Raw genomic sequence first — 17,303 nt, 5'->3', positions numbered from 1 at the left:
ATGTATTTAATCTCTTACCTTTCAATTAAGTTTTCTAGTTACTGACCAGTCGACTGTGAAACTAATATTCATTTTATCTTATCAATTTACATTTTATAAAAATTCCTATCAAGTTAAATGGACTACCCAATAATTTAGTAGAAAGATTTGGTTCTTTCAAAATTTTTAATTGTTATTTATTAATATAATTTGTTTTTTTATAAATTTTAAAAAGAGTAACAGTTTCAAATTTGGCCGAGAATTAATGACTGGGTACTTAAATACTTTTAAAAACTTTTAAACTGTGGAATTTAATTCATGAAAAATATGCAGTTATAGGTTGTAAATTTTTCATGAATTAAATTTCACAGTTTAAAAATTTTTAAGAGTCATTAAATACCCAGTCATTAATTCTCGGTCAAACTTGAAACTGTTACCCTACCCGATAGTTAAAAAAAAATGTTTTCATTTTTTTAAATTGTATTTTTTTAAATTTAAGGTAAAAACTCCTATACCCGCACACTTTTAATTGGAGTGAGATTAAATTACTCAATATAGATTAATAAATAAAATCAAAAACCTTTTTTTTTATAGTTATTTTTTCAAGTTTCGAGTATTAGAACAAAATTTTAGTTTGAAGAATAATCTTGATAATTAATTATTATTAATTTTTTAAATAAGGTCCTTGAGTGTATCCATAGTCGCTCACTAAAAGTTGTCATGTACCATTACTCGATCAACACATGACCCTATAGTCGCTCAAAGACACCATCAATTAAACTATCATAAGTTTATTGATTTGAACAAATAATTTATAAATTTTATTACTTTATTCTTTCTTATAAAAAATTTCATGAATTTTAAAAATATATTTAATAAGATATAGTTATAACAATTCTTAAAAAATTTGACGTAATCTAAATTTAATCTAACGAATGAACGTTAAAGTAAAAAATGCCCGGCTGAGCGCGATTTTGAAAACAGTCATTCAATTTAAATTTATAATCTATTATAATATAATTTGATACATGATATTTTAATATATTCAGATTCACAAATAATTATTTATCAATAATAATTTTTTTAGTTGAAATTTTTTTTCATAAAAATTATAAAAAAGCATTAAACAGTTAAAGTGAGCGACTAATGATACTGAGCGGGTATAAGGGCTTTTACCTTAGTAGTAAATAATTATATTAATTAAATTTCATTAAAAATTTAAATAAAAAATTTTTGAAAATACCCCATTTTGTATGAAAACGAAAAAAAAAAATCAGTATGTCGGATGACCCTGCGGGCTTAGAAATTCGATTTTTGAAAATCGGACTGAAAACAATAACTTCCCAAATTTTTGAAAATTTTCAATTTTCTTAGCGGGGAGTTAAAGAAATTATTTTAATATCGAATTCTCATTTTACTCACGCACAGCACAAGGCCTTTAAAAGTTTCTAAAAAGACCGTAATAAAAATAAAAATAAAATAATACTAATAATTACTGGATTCGATCAAAAGTTTTATTAATAAATAACATGCAAGAAAATAAATAAAAAGAGTAATTCAAATGAAAATAGTTGATTAAATTTCGTAATTAAAAAAAAAAAAAAGCTTGGCATTCATTGGACGTTATTTGTCAGTAGGATTTAGGATTCCCAGTGTCAGCAATTAAACGTACACAAAACGATCTATTGTATCCGTCTAAATAGCGGGTTATCCAAAAGCAATTTAAAATAGCAGGTCAGAAGAAAATGCCGGAATTTACGTATAGTAAACACTTGTTAGTGGGATTCGCACGCGATGCACCGGGTTCTCATTTGCTCGAACCGTTTTATACCGAGTCATCCAACCAGTAGCAGCGGCAACCCACCAGCCCACAACCCTACAGCCCAACAGCCAGCAATCCTCTATCCCAGTTCTGTACAGCAAAAGCTCGTTGCCAGAATCTGCAGGGTCCCTCCACTCGGAAACTTTACGAGGCACTCGAAAACGCCTCGCAAACACGAGCTTTTTGCCGACGCGAGCTTTATCGTTTCGGTGTAATTCCTCGCCGGCAACCCTTCCGCCCATACTGCGACGTTCGTGGAGGGTTAAGGGTTCCCTTTGCAACTTCTACTCGTACTATTAACTGTGTCACCTAAATGTTCACCAAGGGAGTGTCATCAAAGTTACCACCTATCGATCCACTCGATCCACTGAACCCAATAAATACATTCATGATTAAACTACAACTCGGGTCCGTGTCCTAAAGCTTAAACTTTTATCCTCGGATAGACCGCTAAAACTTTTCCCAAACGGGGTTTTATTATCGGGCAAATTAATCAATTAATTAACCAACTCAACGATTACAGATCCCTTAATAAATTCAATTAGCAAAATTAAATAAAAATAATTTATATCAATTAAATTCAATTAGTTGCTATTGACAATGATAGTAATGATGGATTTTATAAATGAATGGAGTTTATAATTTATAACATTTTATAAATTATAAACTTAACACGGAAAAAAGAGCAGTTGAAAAATTACAGTTTGTACAGTGAAAACAGGCCTTTGGGGCAAAAATCTAAACATTAAAGCTTAAACTGTAATTTTAGAAATTTGTTATAGTAATAAAATTAATACAATTTTAAGCAGCAAATTTTACAATTTTAAATGTAATTTTAGTTAAATAAATCTTTAAAGTATTATTTACTTTTTATTTTGAATTGTTGCTTTATTTAAAAGTTAATAGTTGATAGGTCAAACTGTAAAAATTAAAATTTATTGGTTATGTATTTTTTGCTTTCTCAAATAATACCTCTTATTTATTGATAACATAAAAATTACACTGTGAGTTATCAATTGTCGAGAATGATTAATGATCTGAGAAAAATCACAGCTCACACTGTAATTTTTAAATTCTATATCTTAAGAAGAACACTACTATACAGAATAGTAATATTAACGATCGAAAATGTAATTTTAACTAATTTTATAATAAAATTTAAAATTATTAAATCTGTTTAGTATAGAGAGCTGGAGAATATCGAGTTTGAAACTGTAATATTTGTTATGTCTGGATAAAAATGTAATTTTTAGTTTCAGAGTCGCAGCGCTTTACTATTATACGAAACTGTAATAAATACAGATATTTCAATTTTTCAACTGCTCTTTTTTCCGTAAATATTTTAAGTTTAGTAATTAATGTCTGAATAAATTATTTAGTCAAATAATTATGTTTTTAATTAACAGCTATTTCTATTAATTATAAATTCATTTAATTATTAAAACTCTGGACCAGCGTAAATGCGGATTGAAATAAAATCCGCATCACTCTGCCCATAAAAAACTCCGAATGACAGAATGAATTCGAATTACAGTTACAGTGTAATGACGATGATAGTAATTATAATTTAATAATTATTATTTTCAGCATTGGGTCAAGTGATGCTGTACGTTGACGGAATGAATGGAGTGATGGAGCATGGTCAAACAGTACAATGGCTTTACACCCTAATAGCTAGCAGATTTAGGCTGGTGGTTAAGACAGCGCTCAAATTGCTCCTCGTCTTTGTGGAGTACGTCGAAACCAACAGCCTTCTATTGGTGAGAGCTGTCAGATCAGTGGATACCTCGCGCGGCATGATACCCTGGACCAATGTGATGAAACTCCTCAAGGACTACGACGCAGCAGACACGGAGCTACTCATTTACGCGACGACACTCGTTAACAAGTGCCTCAATGGGATACCCGACCAGGACACATATTACGACCAGGTCGATTGTCTCGAGGAGCAGGGGATCGAGGGCATTATTCAACGTTACATGTCCAAGCAGGGGACGGATCTCGATCTTTTAAGGCAGTTTCAAATTTACGAAGCTGTTCTCCATCACGAGGACGGAAACGATCGTGGCTCGCCTATTCGACAACTCGACGATAACATCAGGTAATATTTATTGTTGTCCGTATCTCGAATTGTTTAAGAGTTTAAGAGTAACTAAATCTTTGTTATTTATTTTATTAAACAGAAAAACACTGCGGAGCAGAAAATCTCTTGTAGATTCACATGAACGACGTAAATCACGGAGACATTCAACGGGCACTTCGCCACTCTCAATGTCCTTAAATTCACGTTTAAGTCCCCGTCTAAATCACTCGCTGGGGTTGAATTCGCTTAATGGAACATTCAATTCCGGGATACCGACGGCTGTTGACGATGACGATGAATCGAGTAGTTCTCAGAGCTCACAGGGGCTTGATGTCCAGCTTAACGGTAGTTACAAAGAAAATAAAGACGATGCTGGAGTAACACCGGCACTTAGACGGAGACGAGAAAGAGCCGAAAGACAACGGAGCTTCATTAGAGAGCAACAGGAGGCTACGGCAAATATGAGGGCATCTATTGGAAATCTGGACGGTTCTGAAGGTGAGCGAAATATTTAAACAGCTAGTTTATTATTATTTTTTATTTTTTTTAATTTAGCTTTTTATCTTTCCTTATTTTTTTACTGATACCATTTTTATTTTTAATGCGGATCTTTTATCGCGCACTTGCCGAGCGTTTTATTGAACGTTGACGACGTGGTTTTTTATTTTTATGTCGCTCACACACACTAGCTCCCGCGTACGTATCGAATGGTCTGCGATACACAAACGGCTCCTCGGCTTACGACCGGAACAACGATTCCCCCAGCAATAAAGTACCACGAGCAAACAGCCGCAAGGATCTTACACCCTTGATGAACGCCGCTAACAAGCTTGATTCTGAGGAAAAGAAACCACTACAGCCACAAACCCCTTCTCCGGTAGTATGGTACGGGAAAAACCCGGATGAAAGTACTGGTAGTATCGAGTGCAACGAGCTGCTCAATCACACCACCAATGAAGATGAGGATCGTCGGGTTCTTGTACAAATTAAACGCGAGGGTACTGTTAAGGATCTGACACAGAAACTCGCTGCGCAGAATTTAATACCCAGCAGCCCTGTCGAGGATAAAGTCTCGAGGTATTTTTATTTATTAATTAACCTTTTAGTTCCTTTTATTACAACTATGCCGCTATTCACCTTCAGAATTCTTATTCACAATTCATTTAGATTTTAAATCCGTGTTTATTCTTCAACTAATCATCGGGCTTTCATAATTTTATCCTGACTACTCGCAATTATTTATCTATATAGACTTTTTCAAGTCAAATAATCTTCCAACTTTTATATAATTGTTCGAATTTTTAATATAAAAATATGTGGGGCACAATGAACACGGTTGAAAAAAATTTTTAAATTACTAGATTTAAATTTATTGTGTTGCTAACTACAAGTAAATTTTTTCAGTACAAAAAATAATTGAACCAGAGTCTATAAAATTTGAAAAAAATTTTAATCAAAATTTGTATGCCGGTTTTGGGATTTTTTAATTTTTTTTAAAGAAATTTTAAGTGGTGCATATTGCCCCAAGATATCTGTGCTACCTTTTTGTACAGTTTAAAAAAACTCTTTTTGAATCATGTGGCATATTTGCTTACATATATGAAGTTGTGGCATAGATTGTAAAAAATTTTCGAAGTGAGCGCGGATTAAATGAGGGGTGAATGCGGAGCGGATGACTGTTTATTTATTTAAACTACTTGTAGAAAAATTCTCTTTAAAGGGTTTATTTAATATTGAAGCTATGGTTCTGAATTAAATTTACTCCTAAAGGAAGTGAATTTTTTTAAACTCCAGGAAGTGAATTCGGATTTAAATAAAATCCGAATTCACGCCTGATTTGTTACACGGAAAAAAATGATGCTCAAAATTTTAATAGTTTGTAGTTTATTTTCGACTTAAAATTAGTATATTCAATACTAATATCAAACTAGGATCATTATATATATTACGAAATGGCGATTATTTATATTAAAATTTGATACACATACAAGAGCAAAATTTGTAATTTCGTATATCAAAATTAATATGAAAAAAAAATCAAAAAATTGGTATCTACAGTTGTTACTATTCAAATAAACAGAAAAATTTTAAAAATGAGGAACCGAAAAATTAGTAAACGTACATATTAATATATAAAGATCTAGTATACGAATTTTTCATTTTATTTTTTACCACTTATTTGATATATGTATATAATAAATCAATTTATAATAACGAATAAATAACATTTTATATTAATTATTAGTTAATGGGATAGAATTTATAAAATAAGAGTTAAAAATTTTCGGTATTTTTATGAGCGAAAAATCAGTATCTAGTTTACTAATTTTTCATTTTATTATTTACCACTTATTCGAATTATGTATATTGTAAATTAATTTATAATGATGAATAAATGATATTTTGAGCTAATAATTGATCAGTGATATCGAATTTATAAAATAAAAGTTTGTAACTTTTGCAATTTTTCGGCTGGAAAAATCAGTATCTAAGATACCAATTCTTAATTTGACCAATCATTAATTTTTAATAGATTCTGTCATAAATTAATTAACTTTCACTAATAAGTCACGTATTATACCTAAAAGTAATAATATTTAGTTACTTTTTGAAATAATTGATATTAGTTTTTCGGAATCTACAAAAATTAGTAAACTACTTTGCAATAAGCACATAATAGTACTAATTATTGATAACAGATTCCACTTTCTACTATTATTTATTAATTTTTAATATTCTGTTTTTTTCCGGGTATCGTGTATGACTGAATTATTGCAGTTAATTGAATAATTGAGTAATGTAATTAAAATAAAATTTTTTTTAATAAATTATAGAATAGGTGACATGAGTGGATTGATATCAAAAGCTAAAGAAGGATTGGCGAAATCAAAATCAAAAGCGGACATTGTAAAATCACCAACCGGCGACAACTTACCAAAAATAAACGAAGTTAAGAAATCAGAAAACGAATTGCACTGGGAAGAATTGGTAAACCAGATGAAGCGACCCTTAACGCTGTGTGATCTCGACTTCACCGATCTCAATTCCGAGGACGAAATAGACGTGCTGGGGCCGGTCAGTGTAAGCAACGGTGTTCCGCCACCTCCGCCACCAATGGTTCCGTCGACAAACTCATTGAATGGAATCGGACGTGCTCCTCCTCCACCCCCGCCAGCCAACAACGTGGGTAAATTCCCACCGCCCTTTCCCAACGGACCGCCACCGCTCTTTGGAGTTAACCTCAAATCCAACCGATCACCCACATCCAGTCCTATGGATTCCAACACCAATTCAAATACCAACTCCACCAGTATCACCAATAATTCTACTGGCATTAAAACACACTCGCAAACAGCTATTACGAAAAAAAATAAAAAAACCGTAAAACTTTTCTGGAAAGAAGTTAGAGATGATCCCATCATTCTGTCACGTCTTGATAAAAACATTATGATATGGGATGAGTTGATTCCCGTTACCATTGACACCCAGAAACTTGAACATCTCTTTGAAAGCCGCGCCAAGGATCTCATCACAAAGGTAAAAAAATTTTACGTTATTTTATTTATACATAAGTTCAGAATATTATTTTTAATTTTATGTTACGTAATTAGAGCTTTTAATTCATTTGAATCAGGTGAAACATGAGTTTCAACTATTTATTTTACTACTTCTATATATACCTATTCATATATATATAAAATGCCTTGAAACCAATAATTGGCGCAAGCACAGGTGCAAATACTAACGAATTAATTAGTTAACTGATTGGTTTTACATCTGCAAATATAATTAAAAAAATATCCTTCATGCAGTAATTAAAAATTTTATTATTATTATCATTATGATCGCAAGCACTTTTTTTAAAAATATTACTATTTAAAAAAGTATATATTTTTTTAACGCGAAAGCGCATTCATACCCGGATTCAAATGTATTTTTAACGAATCCGTCAACGAATAGTAATTGTAGCGTGCGACTGCTTTTACGGAATCTCATAAGGTTGAGCGAGCAAACAAATTTTTTTTTTTGCTTTTACTACCTCCGCTGCGTCACTTTTTTTGTTCTCATTGCCGAGTAATTTTTTTTTTTAACTATTTCCCTTTTCCTGGTTTGTATTTTTTTTTTTTTTTTTTTTTTTTTTACCCAATTTTAACTCTGCGTACAGCTCAAACTCTTAACGCTATCGCCTATTTTATGACAAGCTGTTTCATAAGTACGATTCACTGTATGTGTTGGTACCGTTAATTACTCGGGGTTATAATTGCGTCAGAGAGAGAATAGTCGGTTGCATACATTTACATACACGTCCATTTATAAATGAACACAGCCCTTTTTTATTACCATTATTATTGTTAATATTATTATTACGTGGATATATTTTTTTTCCATTTAATTAGCCCCTTTAGTGGGATTTAAAATTAACAAGGGTGATTTTGAAGGTTTGTGGTGGCTATTAACCAATTACTGCTATAAACAGCCCATTTAATTCTCTTTGCACGATTATTATTATTGTTGTTATTATTTCTCTTGTTTTGATAATAATAATTAATACTATTATAGTAATTTATATTGAGCATACGATAACTGCGTATTTATCAGGAATCAGCTTAAATCAAGCGAAAATAATAGACTATTGATGGATACAATGATACGCAATTCTGTTCAGAAAGTTCTGACATTAGATCGCAGTATAGTACACAAATGGTTTATATTAAGATATGTTGGTGTAGGACGTGGGTGGGAAGTAAGAAACGTGAGGGGTCGTGACAGTTTGATCAAGACAATCTTAAACAAAAACAAAGTCTTGCTGTAGAAGTTGTTTAAAGTTTCATAGTCTTTATAACAACTCATACACACTACTCCATAAACCGGTACTACGTAAATTATCTTTTTTTCTTTTGAAAATGTTACTGACGCATTGCATGTCCTGAATTTTGTGTATCACCATTTTTACGGAGGTTCGACCGAAACTAGTGAGTCAAAGTAGTGTTTGAATTTTTTTATTTGCTAAATTCTCCTAATAGTTATAAAAATTCACTATTTTAATTTATAATAACATAATAAATTCATAAATTAATATTTATTAGTTATTTAATGAAAGAAAGTAATGAAATTACTTGGTTATTTTTTACTCATAGTTTTATAAAAAAATGTGGCAGCAACGCGTTCTAATTTCTTAAACATCGATATTCAAATTAAAGCGGGAAAAATTTATTTCTAATCTCGTCTCTCTTTTTAATGTATTTCTATCTGTTTTTTCTCTCAGCTGCTTCCGCGACGTTGGAAAACCCCCAATAATATGTATCTCTGTCGATGAACGAGATTAAAAAATAAAGTTTAACTCGAATTATTTAAATAACTACAACGGTAACACTATATTGTTTAAATCTTATCATATTCTAAAAATATTAAAGTTTATGACATGTGGTTTTTTATTTCTTAAACTTGGAAGGTTAATAATGAAAAAAATCGAATAAGACATGACGGAAGCTTGTCTGCCATAAAAGCCTGTGTCTAAGAACTTTAAAAACGTCATTTTCAAATCTTTTTTTCTAAAAACTAGACGGTGGATGATATTTAAATTTTGAGAATACATCGATAAATTTTTTATTTATATATACTAAGTTTCAAATCTTAAAGTTAGAAAATCCTTTTTACATTAGATTCGCTCGAACCTCCTGCATAGTTGCTATAAATAATGGTTTTTTTTTATAAATTTTTAAAACAATATTTTTGAAGTTAAAAAAAAATATTTTAAAATTCTGGTTTAAATATTCTATTGAATTCGGTATAAAAGACACAATAGATTATTGATTGAATCCTGTATCGTTAGAAATTTTATCAGAATTTATTTTACAAGATTATTTGTATTGCCTTTATTTATATTCGTATCATAATATTCATTCCAGTTAAATTTATATCAGTATTTTTGATAAATTATTAATTACAAAATTATATACAATACAATATGTATGTATGTAATTTACATATATATTGCGTTGCTAATTTTAAAAGGACATTTTTATACGCCCTTTAGCTTCAGCCAAAGGTAAAAATTTGAAAAACGAAAAAAAGTTGGAAAATTCAAAAGTGCACACTTCAATCGCTCATTTTATTTTTATTTTAATCAGTACTTTCATTTTATTTTTATTTCATAATATTCGTTTTTTTTTTTTTTAATAATGAATTTTTATACAACTTTTAAATTATTGATTTTTTTTTTATTTTTTATTGTCAGTTTAATTTTTAAAAAAAATTATTAAACTTCAACAAACTTTAGTGTCATTACCAGGACACCAGGATGTACTTTTATTGTTCGACTATTTGGAAATTAGTTTTTATTTTTTCGCAATTCAACTTCAATGAACTTATAATTACAGCGGATTATTTATTATTTAAATATATATTACTTTTGGCGGTAAATTTTGTTTTTTTCAAATTTTTGACGTAAATGAAATATATTATTACAAGTAATAAGTTCAATAAATAGTTTAAAGCCATAAATAATCACTTAATTTTTTAAATATGATAAATAATTTTTGTATAAAAAAATTAAAAACTCACATTTTGCTGCTTTTCGATGACTTCATTGGACTTAGATTTAAAAACCTAGTTGACACAATCAAATAATTACTAACAATAAATTACACTGATGTAAATTACTAACACAAACTTAACACTGATATCACTTCCGAAATGAAACACTTCTCACTTATGAACCACGATTTTTTATTTAAAAAAAAAATAACACAAGTTTTTTTTTTAAAATTATACAGTAGTTAACCGACGTCTTATAATTTCTTTTCTTTTTCTAAACGATAAAGAAAAAAAAAAATATTTCAAAAAATCGCATCTATAATATTTTTAATTTCCCACATGTGCATATTTTTATTTTTTTTTAAATTTATAGTTTATAAAAAAATCCAAAAATGAGTAATTATCTGCTAACTTCAGGATGTTTTTTAAAAATAGCATAAGTGTGAATGTAGCAGACATCAGACAAATTTAAAATTATTACTAAATAGAGTAAATAATTAATAAAATAAAATTTTAAAAAAATGCGCATTTAAAAAATTAAAAAATTAATAAGTGTATTTTTAAAAAATATTATTTTGTAAATTATTTACTCTATTTATTTATAACTTTAAATTTGTCTATGTCTGCTACATTCACACTCGTAAAACGGCGGCAAAAAATAACTTGATAGCTTGACAGTAGAAACAATGACACGATTTATTTAAATAAGTTCTTTTACTATTTATATTTTCCATACTGATTGAATTATTATCACAAAATGTTCAATGAGCGCCAAATAAAATTTAAAGACACTTGTTTTAATAAATATAATTGCAGAAATAAGTTATTTATATATTAAATTACGAGCTAGACGAGGCCGGCGTCATTACGATGGCGGCAGTATGAAGTTGGGCCCAGAAATACTTGCGCAGTTGTGGAAGCGGTTGGTTCGCCCTGCGCAGAAGTGATAGAATTAAGTTGCGCGTGCGCAGAAGTATTCTGAGTCAGTTTTTCTCCCGCTGGATACTCTCTCATTGTCGTTGTCAATTTATTCAGTTAAAATAATTATTTAAATTATTGTGACACTCGATTATAAGTGATATCAAAGTTTTAAATAATTTTTTATCAAACGATGAACATTTTGTGATTTTAATTTATGTGTGTCCGTGAGTGCAAGTTCTTAAATGAATTAAATTCACTGCCGCCTAGCTTTCGAGGTTCTCGGGTTATTTTACGCGATGTTTGGTTTCGAAATTTTGAAACGGAAACAAAAATATGATTCTGAAGTTAACAGACAATTGAGAATTTTTGAATTTTTGTTTTTAATTAATCAATCACAAAAAAATAAAAAATAGAAATTTGCACAGGTAGAAAATTTAAAAAATGACAGGTGCAAATTCTTCAAGTATTTTTTTTTATTTTATAATTTATTGTTTAAAAAAAATGAAAAAATTATTAGACCTCGGGTATCTTCAGTATCTTACAAAAATAGTTAAATGTGTTTTCTTTTATGGTAAATAATATAATTCTGAATAAAGTAAACTCATAAATATTTATGCAAATATAAAGAGCGAATAATTTGAATTTACAAATTATTCATATATTTTTTTTGAACGACTTAAAATTGATGAGTGTGAATGTAGCATATGTCAAACAAATTTAAAATTTTAAATAAACAGAGTTAATAGTTTTAAAAATATTATTTATAAAAAATGCACTTGTTAATTTTTAAATTTTGTAAATGTGCATTTTTTTGAAATTTTATTTTTTAAATTATTTACTCTGTTTATTTAAAATTTTAAATTTGTCTGATGTCTGCTACATTCAAACTCATATATTTTTCCAATATAATAATTCAAATTTTTGTGAGAGGTAAACTGAGCTCAGACACGAATCTACAAAAATATTTTTTTTTTTTTTATTACATTAAAAACTACGCTCTCCATTAAATAAAAATTCAATATTTGAAAACTTATCAGAATTTTCTATGAGTTTGAATGTAGTAGACATCAGACAAATTTAAAATTATTAATAAACAGAGTAAATAATTGATAAAATAAAATTTTAAAAAAATGCGTATTTAAAACATTTCAAAACTAGTAAATGCAATATTTCTAAATATTCTTTTTTTAATTATCTATAATTCTAAATTTGTCTGATGTCTGCTACTCACACTCGTAAATTTTCTCGATTCAAATTGAGTAACTTTGAAAGTTACAAATAATTTAAAAATTTACGAATAATTCAAAAAGTTTCGACTTATTTGTATCGAATAGTTACATTCGATTCGATTCGATTCAAACATGATCCGCTCACCCCTGTACATATATAAAAATAAAAATAAAAATAAATCAAATAACATAATTTTGAACATAACAGTGTGATTTAAATACAGTCGAGTCGCATTATGAGTCCATCGACATATATTTCTTTTGAAGGCATTCTCCCACCATGACTATGAAAATAATCATGTACACACTCCTACACCCCCGTAAGCGGTTTCATAACGCGACTAGACTGTAGCTTTTTGATATCTATAGCTACAATAAAATAATAATGGTAATGGGATTTAAAGGCAATAATGAAATTAATAAAAAATAAAAAAAAATCTAATCTATTTCTTGTATTCTTTGCAATAATGTTGGTGCTCTTACACAAACAAAAATGGCATGCTGGTTGACAACAGGAGGTGAGTCTTAATTTCTCAACTTGGTTTTCTTTCACCCCGACTGGTCCTTCATGCTCTACTGTTATTACTTTTATTACTTTTATTATCATTATTTTTGTTTAGATTTTTTTTTATCGCACAAATAAATATATATGTCCTAGTGCTTTTCCTTTCCGTATGACGCACATGCCACACAATTTATTTGCACATTTCATTTTTCCTAAAAAAATATAACAAAAAAAATATAAAATGAAAAAAAAAAACTCTCCGCTTGACATCTGTATATTTATATATATATATATATATTTTGTTTTTCCTCTTGGCGTTGCGGCTATGTCAATTTAACAGATTGAAATAAATATTTATAAAAATACTCGAGTTTAAATTTGTGATACTTTGATATACTATTTTATCGGCTATATATTTGCGAATAGTTTACGTCAATGACATATGCAAATAACAAATCATTTTTTTTATTATTTTTATATACATTAACGATGTTCAACGATTTCATCACTCAATACTTTGACCCATTTTTTTTTTTCTAAAATAATGTAGGGGTGGTTGGGTCAAATAAGAAGGTTGAGAGAAAAAGTCGACTTTATCCTAAATAAACTAAAACTTTTTTTTGCTTTTAAAAAAAAATTATGAAAAATTTTAAATAAGAAAAAAATTTAGTTTTCAATTTTTGAGTAAAATGGAGTAGCCTTCAAAAAATAAGAAAATTTATTTTTTGAGATTTGTAATAAAATTTGTAAGTATAATGAACTTGTAATTTGAAAAAAAAATATAATTTGAAATTAATTTTTAAAAAAATTTTTTAAAATAAGTCTTAGGCGATTTTGAATTCCGAGTCTAGATTAAGATCTCTTATTAATAATTCCCAATTAAAAAATATTTTTGTATATACATTAGGGTAGTCGTTAAAAATCAAATTTTCTCAGACGCCCTATTAAAAGCTTTTTTTCAGTGAAGAAATAAGTGGAGAATTTGGTTTTTTCTTTTGAAGTAAAAAGAACACGTGCCGCAGAACGATTAAAGTTCATTTCTCGATACAACTGTGGTTTTTTTTTAATATCTCATGAAATATGCAGATTAAAGAAAAAAATCATAGGAGCAATTTTGTAGATAATTTAATTCTTGACAAAAAAGGTAATATTCATTTTTTTTAAAATGTGTATTTATGAAGATATTTTAAAAAAACTTTTTTTTAGATCTGAATTGAGCGTTTTAAGGATTACAAATTTTGAAAATAACATTTTTCTAAGTATATAGAATCTACAAGAATTAATGATTGATATGTTACTAGTTACGAAGTTGTCTGTATTTAAGAAAAAACGTTATTTTTAACATTCGTAATTCTTTAAATGCTCAATTGATAAAATCTAAAGAAGTTTTTTTAAAATATCTTCGTAAATATACATTCTATAACAAAAATGAATACGACCTATTTGTCAAGAATTTAATTTCCTTCAAAATAGTCCCTATGGTTTTTTCCTTTAATCTGCATATTTCATGAGATATTTTAAAAAAACCACAATTGTATCGAAAAATGAACTTTGGTCGTCCTGCGGCACGTGTTCTTTTTACTTAAAGCGAAAAAACTAGATTCCCCATGTATTTTTTCACTAAAAAGAAGTTTTTTTTTTTGGGACGCCTGAGAAAATGTAATTTTTAACGACCACCCTATATATCCTATTAAATTCGGTAATTTTTTATCATATATTGGTGTTAAAGATTTTGACGATTTTTATCATGACCATTGTCCCCATAATTTTTGACAGATCTTTAACTTATTTTTCAAAATCATTTTAGAAAAAAAAAAGCCCTAAATTCGATTATCCATTTTGCCCAATTTCCCTATAAATATTTCATTCTAAATTGCATATGTATTTAAATTTATAAATGTATGTAAATTAATGCATGTGGCTTGTAGATAAAAGAATGATGCAAATTAACTTAATTTATTTTTATTTAAAAATTCATAATATTATTATTTATTTATTTATTTATAATTATAATTATAATTATAGTTGTCACCATTATTAATTATGATCATTATTCAGTAATAAGTAATTTAATTTACTGCAAGTTGTGTAGTCACGTAGTGATTTGAATCTTTTTTATTTTGGTGTAAATGCAGAAACAGCAAGAGATGAACAAAAACAAGGAGATTATTGTTCTCGATCATAAAAGATCGAATGCTATAAATATTGGCATGACTAAATTACCACCACCACGATCTATTAAAACAGCTATTTTAAAAATGGACGCTACTATTATGAATCGCGAAGGCATCGAGGTGAGTTTATTTAAATAAATCAATTAATGTACATATTTATTATTATTTTTTTCATTATAATTATCCATTAAATAATTTAGTAAACGGAGTAAACTAAATTTAACAACTCAACTCCGTCGCTGTAATTTCTATAGGCTTTGTTTTAGTGTACAATAAATTTATAACAAAGTTATTTTGACGTAGGTTTTAAAAAAAAATTCATTTTATAAATGAATTCTAATTAATTTTTAAAACTTTTTATAATTTACTACAAGTTTTAGAGCCGTTGAATTATTAAAAAAAGACTTTTTGTTCATTTTTCGTCAACTCACATATGTGCAAGTCAAAAAAAAAAAAGTTTGCGAATTCATTAAAAATTATATTTTGTCATAGAATAAAAGTTCAGTAAAAAAAAAAAAAAAACTAGCCTACTAAATATTTTTACGTTAATTAATTTTTAAAAAATATTGTTTTTCTTTTTTATTTCCGGTATGAATAAAATTTCGAAATGAATAAATTATGACTTTTAATTAAAGTTTAAATCTATTGTCTATTGTATTAATATATATATATATATATATATATATATATGTATATATATTTATTTAAATTATTCAAAAGAGATAAGTGATAACTGTAACACCACGTATTATTGTAGAAACTTCTAACGATGCTGCCAACCGAAGAGGAAAGATCCAGAATCCAAGAAGCGCAGGCCGCTAGTCCGGATCTACCTCTTGGTTCAGCAGAACAGTTTCTACTTACTCTTGCCTCGATATCAGAGTTACCAGCAAGATTGAAGCTTTGGGCTTTCAAACTCGACTTTGAGAACTCCGAGAAGGTAAGCAATCGAACTTAAACTCCGACTAGAAGAAGAAGAAAAAGAAGAAGATAAAGCAAAAGTAGTAGTAGTCAAATCAACTGAGAAGTCGTCTTATGTACATATTTATATACATCTTACATCTTAAATCTTATATATCTATATCTACACCTGCAAAATATATATATTTATACGGGGTTTAATACTTATTTATTAATTTCTCGGCTATTTACTTATGGAGTATACGAAGCACATCAATTTCCGTTTATAATAATAAGTAAATACGAGGAAATATTAGCTTTTAGATTAAGGAGGTTCGACCGAAACTAGTGAGTCAAAGTAGTGTTTGAATTTTTTTATTTGCTAAATTCTCCTAATAGTTATAAAAATTCACTATTTTAATTTATAATAACATAATAAATTCATAAATTAATATTTATTAGTTATTTAATGAAAGAAAGTAATGAAATTACTTGGTTATTTTTTACTCATAGTTTTATAAAAAAATGTGGCAGCAACGCGTTCTAATTTCTTAAACATCGATATTCAAATTAAAGCGGGAAAAATTTATTTCTAATCTCGTCTCTCTTTTTAATGTATTTCTATCTTTGTTTTTTCTCTGAGCTGCTTCCGCGACGTTGGAAAACCCCCAATAATATGCATCTCTGTCGATGAACGAGATTAAAAAATAAAGTTTAACTTGAATTATTTAAATAACTACAACGGTAACACTATATTGTTTAAATCTTATCATATTCTAAAAATATTAAAGTTTATGGCATGTGGTTTTTTATTTCTTAAACTTGGGAGGTTAATAATGAAAAAAATCGAATAAGACATGACGGAAGCTTGTCCGCCATAAGAGCCTGTGTATAAGAACTTTAAAAACGTCATTTTTAAATCTTTTTTTCTAAAAAAACTAGACGGTGGATCATATTCAAATTTTGAGAATACATAAAGTACTTATTTATATATATACTTTCAAATCTTAAAGTTGGAAAATCCTTATTACATTAGATTTGGTCGAACCTCCTTAAAACCGAATTTTTTAAAAATGGAAATTTATCTTGTTTGAGTAAATATATTTTTCAAAATTGATTTTTTTATTTTCAATGACAAAAAAATTTGAAAGAA

The 17,303-nt window shown here is 28.2% G+C and overlaps 1 protein-coding gene across 7 annotated transcripts in view; it reads left to right on the top strand.

The window, feature by feature from the left end:
* The window catches only part of LOC103576860 (FH1/FH2 domain-containing protein 3), a 167,818-nt gene that overhangs the window by 131,720 nt on the left and 18,795 nt on the right, over nt 1-17,303 (top strand). For all 7 annotated transcript variants that reach the window (XR_008404178.1, XR_001345409.2, XR_001345411.2 and 4 more), the window contains 6 exons: nt 3,389-3,902; nt 3,985-4,382; nt 4,574-4,961; nt 6,719-7,421; nt 15,212-15,370; nt 16,008-16,190. Coding sequence is in view for 4 of the 7 variants with exons in the window: in XM_053741665.1 (XP_053597640.1) it covers nt 3,389-3,902; nt 3,985-4,382; nt 4,574-4,961; nt 6,719-7,421; nt 15,212-15,370; nt 16,008-16,190 (2,345 nt within the window). In the remaining 3 variants the exon portion in view is untranslated. The remainder of the gene's footprint in view (nt 1-3,388; nt 3,903-3,984; nt 4,383-4,573; nt 4,962-6,718; nt 7,422-15,211; nt 15,371-16,007; nt 16,191-17,303) is intronic.

Source organism: Microplitis demolitor, chromosome 1 (genome assembly GCF_026212275.2).
Source record: "Microplitis demolitor isolate Queensland-Clemson2020A chromosome 1, iyMicDemo2.1a, whole genome shotgun sequence".
Lineage (NCBI taxonomy): Eukaryota > Metazoa > Arthropoda > Insecta > Hymenoptera > Braconidae > Microplitis > Microplitis demolitor.
Note: the sequence above shows the minus strand (reverse complement) of the source record. Positions and strands in the feature narration are given on the sequence as shown.